The sequence below is a fragment of the Hipposideros armiger genome, unplaced genomic scaffold, assembly GCF_001890085.2.
Source record: "Hipposideros armiger isolate ML-2016 unplaced genomic scaffold, ASM189008v1 scaffold_2046, whole genome shotgun sequence".
Taxonomy (NCBI): Eukaryota; Metazoa; Chordata; class Mammalia; order Chiroptera; family Hipposideridae; genus Hipposideros; species Hipposideros armiger.
In genome coordinates, this window is record NW_017733394.1 from 14337 (window position 1) to 23455 (window position 9119).

Genomic DNA, 9119 nt, shown 5'->3' on the forward strand with positions numbered 1-9119 from the left:
ACCTGCGGTTGATCCATATGGTGGAAAGTAACAAGAAAGATCATATTTTATAAAAGCAATTTCCAGGGCTCACTTGAAGAATCAAAGTCTGTAATTCAACATATAATACAGATAATACATTTAGCTCCAGAAACATAACTATGTGAATAAACAAATACATTCTTCTAGTGTGAAAATGTATCAGGAACTGAAAACAGAAACAACCTGTGTTGCCATCTTGATGACTAACCCATCCAGGAAGCCTGGCCAGAGAGCTTGGTAAACCAGAGAGCCCATCCCACAGCTCCACTGAGGCAAGGAGGCAAGCTAGTAGCCCTGCTCTGCTGTTACGTATAGCCTCTGCTCCACATAACCGAGGAGCTTGAATGGTGACCTCGTGCAGTCTTAGAGCCTAGCCTACCATACTGCCAAACTGTGGAGCCAAACCTATAGCACTGCCCAGCAGCAGAGCCCAGCCTATCGCCCTAAAATCGCTAAACACAGCCTGCAGGCTCACTCAGTCACCTAGCCAGGGACTCTGCCCAATCATGGAGCATAGCTTGCAGCCTCACTCAAAGAAAGAATGTGGACAATTACCCTGTTGGACCAGGGAGCACAGTCTCTAGCACCACCCAATGTTTATATAAACCCAGAGAACCCTCCAAGGACAAATCTAAAACTCTTCAATAATACAGACATAACTATACAAATAAAATATATGAGTTTGTATATGAATTAATGTATCATATATTATGATTCAGTTATGCTAAATTTAAGCCCATTATGGAAACATAGAAAGTCAAATGAGACTGTGTAGTCATCCCTTAATTTTACCCATTTATGGGAGTATAAAAGATATGGATAACATATTCTAATACAACCTAAAACTATAGGTTGTTTTCTTTGGATATCCACTTTAATATCTACTAGGGTATCACAAAGGCAAACACACACACACACACACACACACACACACACACAATCATAAACTCCCTAACTTTGTAATATGGTCCCAAATGCTTTAATAAAACTAAAGCCTGAATGGATTGGGTTATAATTGACAAATAGAGGCAAGATGAAAGACCGTGGGTTAACTCCAACTAGCAAATGATCCAGTCATGGATTACCAGTGGAGAAAATATGTTATTATCTGTTCAAAGTTTATAACATTCATTAGGAAACAAAAACATACCCTTCATAAGAGGTGGTTATGCCTGCAACTGAAGAATTATCACACATCATGAAAAAACTCCACAAATAGAGAAGAAAATCAATTAGAGATAAACAAAATCCTATGTAGGCAGCTTGTTTGACAGTAATCTTGAACTTCTTCATAATTAAACCACCAACTATATATCCAATGCATATTGGAGGTAAGTTATAAATACCTATAAATGCAAGAAAAATGTTATTAATAATGTAACTTAGCAAAGGAACAAATATGGTATCACTTTTATCTAACATGTCCTACACACGAAACCATTTAGGTCCAATTCACAGTGAAGAAGGGTGATTGAATTTTATCCCTACGTAGTTACATATTACTTACAGAGAGTTTTTTTTAAGGGCTTCTCAATGTCAAAGTATTTTTTGAAGACTGTTATTAATATTCATTTAATTAATTGCAGTAGGTTGTAAATTTCTTATACGCAAGTACATGGTCTATATATTTTCTTAGGATTTAGGTAGGAGTGACAAGTCCGAGTTCACCAGTGATTTATTGCTTTCCATTCCTTGGGGTGATTATATATATATATATATATATATATATATATATATATATATATATATATATAAAATGCATTATATGATTTTGCTGTTCTTTATTCCAACTCTGGTTGTTAAAAGTTCGACTCAGTTCAAGGTACTTTAGGGGTTCACTGCTGCGTCTGTGATTGTCAAGTGTATTTACATTTCACACCTTGCTGCCTTCTGTGCTAGTGATCAGCATTCTCCCTAACCTACTCCTCCCTCCACAAAAGGGGAAAAAAGAAGAAAGAGGAAGACACAGCCCTACGTTGCATTCTTACACATCAGGGTCTGTTTAAATCACATCTTTGGGAGAGCTTGTAATAGATAAGTATGATATCGGGGATCAGAGAGCAGTAGATGGCGGAGGGGGGTTGTTTCTGTGTGAAGGGTAAAAAGGATAACTATTGCATTGTTCTGTACACCTGAAACTAACCTAATTAATTAATTAATTAATTTTTAAAAATCCATTCCAAAGTCCCACACCAGAGAGTCTGATTTAGTGTGTCTGAGGTGGGCACCAGGTATCTCAACTTTTAACAAACCCTTGAGGTGATGTGGATACATGTAGTATAGGAAATTCACTTTCAAAACTGTTAAAAGATCCCCAGAGAAACCCAAGGTGAGGGTTAGTGTAGTCACAAGAAAATTAGAACTTATGGGCTGCAGAGACACCTCAAACCACCGGGGGAACCAGGTAACTAAATTAGGAGGAACATGAATTCATGACTGGGAACCAAGAGTAAAATCTGAGAGTAAAATGTTGAGTCCTAATTAATTAACTCTATCTTCTTTTTCTTATTAATGGATTGCCTATCTAATTTGCACATTCACCAAGATTTCCACAAATATTTTGAATTTGTGGAATTCTGACTGGAGAGAGAGAGAGAGGATTTACTGGCTTTCTTCTCTGCCTACTCTTTTTAATTTCAATTGAGAATGGAAGGGGGAAATGTACCGGAGACAGAAATATGTTAACAGATTTCAATTTAGGAGTTTCCTAGACCTGTCATCACACTGTTTACCAATTTATGGAGGGAAAATGTGGACTAGTAATTCAGAGAAGAACAAACATACCAATTAGAAAGACTGCTTCTGACGTTGATTTTCCATATTGCTGTTCCAGATATTTAGGCATGTAGAATAACATACTAACAAATGCATTAAATTGTATCACACTTACTAGTATGAAAAGTGTGTAAATTGGGTTGCAAAAAAGACTCTTCATGAATGGTAAAAAATCTGAAATGAAAGAATAACAGCAGTGTCAAACTCAACTTCACATTTTATGATTGACTTTTTCTGAAACAACTTCCCCTGCATGTTATGTATGTCTGTTTTATAAAGCCCATATTGTTCATTCTTTCTACCCCTTGAAAGCTAAAGTTATATCATCATTTTGGTAACTTCCACAAGTCGGTTACACCGCTGACTGGCAAAGGATCAGGACACAATAGTTTTGCCTTCACTAAGTTGCTATTGTGTCTTAAGGAAAAACTATAATGTAAACAAAATATTGTCTGTGTTCACATCATTGCCTTTTATCCTTCTCTTTTGACTTCTGTTAATATCCTCTCTTTTTTAGAGCTCATCTAGAATGAAAGATGCTTGCCCTGTTATCTATGGAAAGAAATCAACTTGGTAAGGGACTTCACACTCAAATATTAATGTCATCACTCCTGAACATCTAAAATAAAGGTATACATGGGAATTCATGGGATATAAATTTTCTCAAGTACCAGGTATTTTTCTGCTTCTTCAGAACAACAGGTGGTTCACAACAAAATGTGCTTTAAAACACCTAGGCATCTTTTAAAATACCAACTTCCAGGTCCCACTCCCTGAGATACTGATTCATTAGGTACACACTAAGGACCATGTAAATGATTTTAGCAAAACTTTTCCCTATTGTGTGTGGACTGACAAAACTCAGAGCCCAATTTGTGGCCCATCTCTAACAAATGTTCTGGGTCACACTGCTGCAATTTTGGGTCAAAGTCTCACAGTTTCTTCACTTTTCCTGTCTTCATGTTCTCTGTCTTGATTTCCTTACCTTTTTTGTGTATTATCCTGGTTTGTTTAATAAACTGCCTAAAATGCATTCTGAAACAAAGTATCAATAAAAAAGCAAATTGGAAGAGGAAGAAGCACAGCTTAATGCAAAGAAGTTGATGGTAGAATGCATCTAGTGGTAGATGTCATTTATAAATGAAGTACATGGCAGGGGTGAGAGTGGTGTTCAGAGCTGTTTGGAACTTCTGAAATCACCCATTTTGTTGAAATCCCTTTCCTAATAGGTGAGTCTTAGCAGTTCAAATTCTTTTCTATATATCTTATACTAAGCTAAGCTCTTTCCTGGTTTTGAAATTTGATCTTGGAGACCACAAACAATATTCTATGTTAAAATTCTCTACCAGTCCATATCATTCCTTTGAGAGAGTTGTTGATATAATCATGATGACTGAAGGTTTTCAAAATTTTAAATTGGCTCCTGATGATATGAGAAGTATTAAATTATGTTCAATTGTGGTTTAAGTGAATTTATAATTGTTAATTAAAATTCTGTGCAAATTGTTATAATTTATGGGTGATGCTAGAAGTAGCAACATCAACAATAGTAATACTAGTACTAGTATCAGTAATAATAGTAATAATGTGTGCCTGAATTCATTTTACCCTCACACAAGAACTTCATAATTTTAACTGCTATAATCTCCATTTTACAGGTGAGAAAACTGAGCCCTTCCCCAACTTCTAAATGAACACATTTTAAGAATTCCAAGACCCAGGTCATACTAATTAAATACTCATACTAATTAAATCTGACCTCTTGAGAATACTACAGAATTTCTAGGCATCAGTAATTTTTAAAATTTCCCAGGTGATTCCAATATGTGGCCAATTTTAAGAATCAGCATTCTTGAATACGAAGTATTTAGACTATCTTAGCTTAGTTTCCCACAGAAATACTTTCTATAAATTATAGTTGGAGCTTTTATTGACAATCTATACTAAACAAAAAAGTTCTGTTACATGAAATATGCTCCTGCATTTGCTGAAAAACAACTATGTGGTTCCTATATTATATATTATATAAAACCATTTGACTTTTTTTTCCTTTTTTACAATGTGTTACTTGGGGAAGATTTTCTTTTTAAGAACTATTATTCTTCCCTCTATCAAATATAGAGAATTATATGATCTATCATGTTTCCTTTTCTGCCTTAACTTCCAGGAAGCTTACTGCTAGGCTAACATTTTTTTTTTAATTTTTATTCAGAACTATACACTTATTTGGATCAGCACATATTTTTCCTCCTTTTGGTCTTAGTTTGAATTTCTTTTTTTTAAATTAGACCTTGAAGGCAAAAGGGACCAAATAAATTAATAAATAAATAATTTATTGAATACCCAAACTAACATAAAATTTTATGTAAATACTGATCTGAAATAATTCAGCTTCCAAATTATATTGTTTATTTCCAAGTTGTAGCACAGAAAGACTCAGACTAGTTACACATTACTGACTGCTGACTGTTAAGGACAAATTGTCTGAATGCAGCCTAGCATGTTATAGTGATAGACAACACACATCTCTGTAAAATAAGCCAATTATATGGTATTTAAATTTTTCATATTTGCCTTTAATGATTCCATCATTTTTCTTCTTGACCTCTTCTCTTTGTTTCTCTTCTTTGTCATTTTTAATGACATCAGCATTGTCCTTTAGTTCTTCCGTTGCAAGTGTTTTGGGCAAGAAGAAAAAAGGTATGGCAGTGAGCACATTCACTGCTGCACAGATCAAAAGGCCAAGCCACCATGCCCCAACCCAACGAGTATCAGTGGGAGTTATGGTCAGATCAGCTGAAATAAATAAATAAATAAATAAATAAATACACATTTTGAATTAGCTTCAGCCTTTATTTCCAATATGAACTACAGAAAAAAATTTAAGCTCCTATTCTTAAGTTCTCTCCAAGCATAGAGTTTGTATACAATTCAGACATTCATAAATCTTGTCTGACAGTGTATAGAGTTATATTTTCTAGCAATAAATTAGCTTGGCTACCTGTCCTATCATGTAAAGAATTTATAAACAGGTACTTTTAAAATAACTACAAGGTCTATTTATGCACCAATGATTGCTTGATTAAAAGAAATTCAAACCTCTGAGCTTAAATCTTTTGAAAACAAGAAATATGGTCTTGGTGCAGTAGAAAGAGCACTGAATTTTGAGTCAGAAGATCAGCATTTTCTCTTGCTCTCCTGCTCACTGGTTTGAGACATTTAAAAAATTATTTAAACTCTTCCACTTTAGTTTGCACTCCTGGAAAGTATAGTTTATCTGTTTGTAGGTCAAGTAAAGCAGCAATAAACTGTAGTAGCCTACCTAAAGCTGCTTTGTGTGCCCTAGCCACTATACAACTAGATTTTAATGACTTACCTGTGTTTACAGATCCAGTGTCAACATAAATATTTGCACAGAATGACGATAATAAAAGTCCAAACAAAGGGCCAATGATAGCTCCTGTTTCTATAAACCCTAAAAATAAAGGGGAATATGAAGTTATAGTATAGTTCTATATCCACATAAAGAGTCCTAATTCCATGAAGAGTCTGAAGACTGAATTATTTTTGCCTTAGATATTCAATTTGTAAAGAAATTAAGGTTGGTATAACAAGCTTGTTTCTATAAATGTTGAAGAAAAAGCCTCATAATTTAAAGCCACTTTCTCTAAGCCTCAAAATTCTCTTTTGCTTCATCACAGGTAAAGATTTGCTGGAGCAGCATAGGCTAGGATCATGCTATTTACAAAGCCACAATATGCAGCAAGATTCTTTTGAGGCTTTCATAGCCACATTTTTAGAAGAATTCTAAATCAATACCATGTTGATACCATAATAAATTTCTTGTGGCATATTCCTCAGAAAAGCTCCACTCGCATATCTCCAGCTTGAAACTTCCTCTGGCTATTCCTTACTTTTATTGATACTTCACTTTTGTCATAATTTCCTGTCTTAACCTTCATATTCTTATTTTCCATTCCCATCAGTCCCCTGTCCTCATAACTCCTTACTCACCTAGAATATCATCATCGCTTATCTCATAACTTGTCCACAATTCAGAATCTATACTGCACCTTCACTGCTCACCGAAAATCCAGACATGAGCTTCCTTAGCTGTCTTACTCTTTACTTCAAAATATTTCTTTGCCCGTTGTCTCTGCCTACTCCAAAGTTCTACAGGCTAGTTTATACACACCTGATTTCTTGACATCAACATTTCTTCCTTCTCTCAGGACTTGCTCACAAACAAACTCCCCCATCCACTGATACCTACAGTATCTCAAATCTACCCTGCTTTCTTTCTTTTCACTACACTCTGCCTCTACTTCCTCACCAGCCATTCACACCACTCATACCCTTCCACATTCTACTCAAAATCGTCTCCGGTAGCACCAGTAATCTGTTGCCACTTTATCCAGTGTCGTTTTCTAGTCCTCATCTTTCTAACTCTCCATGTTACTTGACATTGCTGGCCAACTCCTCTGACATTCATAAAACTATATATTTATTGTTTTACTTTTTCCTCTACAACTACTCATTTTTTTATGTTTCTTCCTCTTACTCTAAGTAGAACTGTTCCCTAGTGTTTTATTCTCAGACCTCTTACTATATATGTGGCTTCCAATAACAACCTCATTTATCCCTTTTGATTTCATTTACTATCTATGTTTAGAAGACCCTCAAAACTTTATTGCTAGCTTTTCTGTTCTCTCCTAAACTCCAGAATCATATATGGAACTGATTTTTCTTGATATGTAGCTAATTGATTTGTAGTTATTTAGTTATATGCATACACATTTATTTCATTTTTCAAATTTAAATTTTTGAAAATTTAATTACACACATATTTATCAGATTTCATTGATTTATAATTATGTAGTCATTAAATACTAAACCTTATATGGATTATGTCTTATTCATCTTAATACATATAGAGATCCTCACAGTTATTTCTATATATTATATAACCTAGTATTTGTTGAATAGAGAAATATATATTATACCAAGGGTTTGTTAATTTATTGCAGGTGAACATTTGTATTCTTTCAATATAAGTATGTGAAGGGATCTGAAAGGGCTGATAAGAAAAACATCAAAAAAGATCATTGCAAAATCAGTGAGCTATCAAAAAGTGCCAAAAGTTATCTGGGGTAATGATTCCTAAATATTTTAATCTATCTTGATTAAGTGTAGTTCTGTTTCTGTCTTCTCTCACCGTCTTTGACTTTCCTGGTTTTTAAAAAATATGTATACATTAATAGCAAAATGTCCCTGTACTCAAAGTTATAATTTTATAAACAACCGATGGAATAACTAAAGAATATAAGCAAGTTATGCATAATAAATTAAAAATATTTAGGAGATTGGAAGGTAACATAAGATGGTGGATTTTAAGTTGGCTATTGTGGGAGGTGATGTTGATGAATTTTAGAAAAGAAAATTTCAAGAAATATAACCAAAAGTATAAAGAAAGGTATTTGTGAAAATTATGAAAAAGCCTGACTAATATGGAGAGATGGTGATGAAGTGAAACTGTATAGTAAACCAAACAAATAAATTGAGTACAGAGGTATGAATAAGTGGAGATATCAGATTTAGTAAATAAGGAACCAATATGTTTTATGAGCATGGTAGAGAAGACATGATTAAAACAATGTTTGAGAAAAACTACACTGTAAGAACGTTTATGAAAAATATTAGAAATAAAATGACCGATTAAGATGTTATAATAATCTACAGATGAAATAATGAATATCTGAACAAAAATAGACATAATGAAAATAGTGAGAAAACTTTTAAATATAAGGCACATTATAAAGAAAATGTTGGTAAATCTCTTAACAGATTGGATATAGAGTAGTGCCAAGGAAATGGAGGAAACAGAGAGCTCCAAGGTGCTAGATTAGTGGTATTTTCAACAGCAAAAAGAGCAGATTTAGCAAAGTGCTTAATTGGAGTTGGCATGTAATTGCTCCATTCAACAAACTTTTATTGATGAACGACTGTGCCAAGGTACTCTGCTCATCATTCTGGAAATCACTTAGAATCCAAATAAATAACTAATATCCACCCTCAAGGAGCTTACTGTCTTGAAAAGAAGTTAAGGCAGATTTTCAAACTCACCAATATATAAAGGAGAGTTTTCAGATTTGGCAAAATCTTCTATGTAGGAAATACCCAAAGGCATGATTGGAGTTTCACCAATTCCACGTATCATATTTCCTACTAGTACATACAACCACATTAATGACTTAACTTCCTTCACATACTCTGCATTAAAAGAAAAAAAGACATTGCATTTGTATTTTCATAGTAAAGTATAA

The 9119-nt window shown here is 34.0% G+C and overlaps 1 protein-coding gene across 1 annotated transcript in view; it reads right to left on the reverse strand.

Moving 5' to 3' along the window:
* SLCO1A2 (solute carrier organic anion transporter family member 1A2) overlaps nt 1-9119 on the reverse strand; it is a 40546-nt gene that overhangs the window by 12574 nt on the left and 18853 nt on the right. The window contains exons 4-9 of the mRNA XM_019634853.1: nt 8920-9066; nt 6173-6271; nt 5371-5592; nt 2806-2970; nt 1172-1367; nt 401-464 (exon numbers count right to left, since the gene is read on the reverse strand). Coding sequence (XP_019490398.1) covers nt 401-464; nt 1172-1367; nt 2806-2970; nt 5371-5592; nt 6173-6271; nt 8920-9066 — 893 coding nt within the window. The remainder of the gene's footprint in view (nt 1-400; nt 465-1171; nt 1368-2805; nt 2971-5370; nt 5593-6172; nt 6272-8919; nt 9067-9119) is intronic.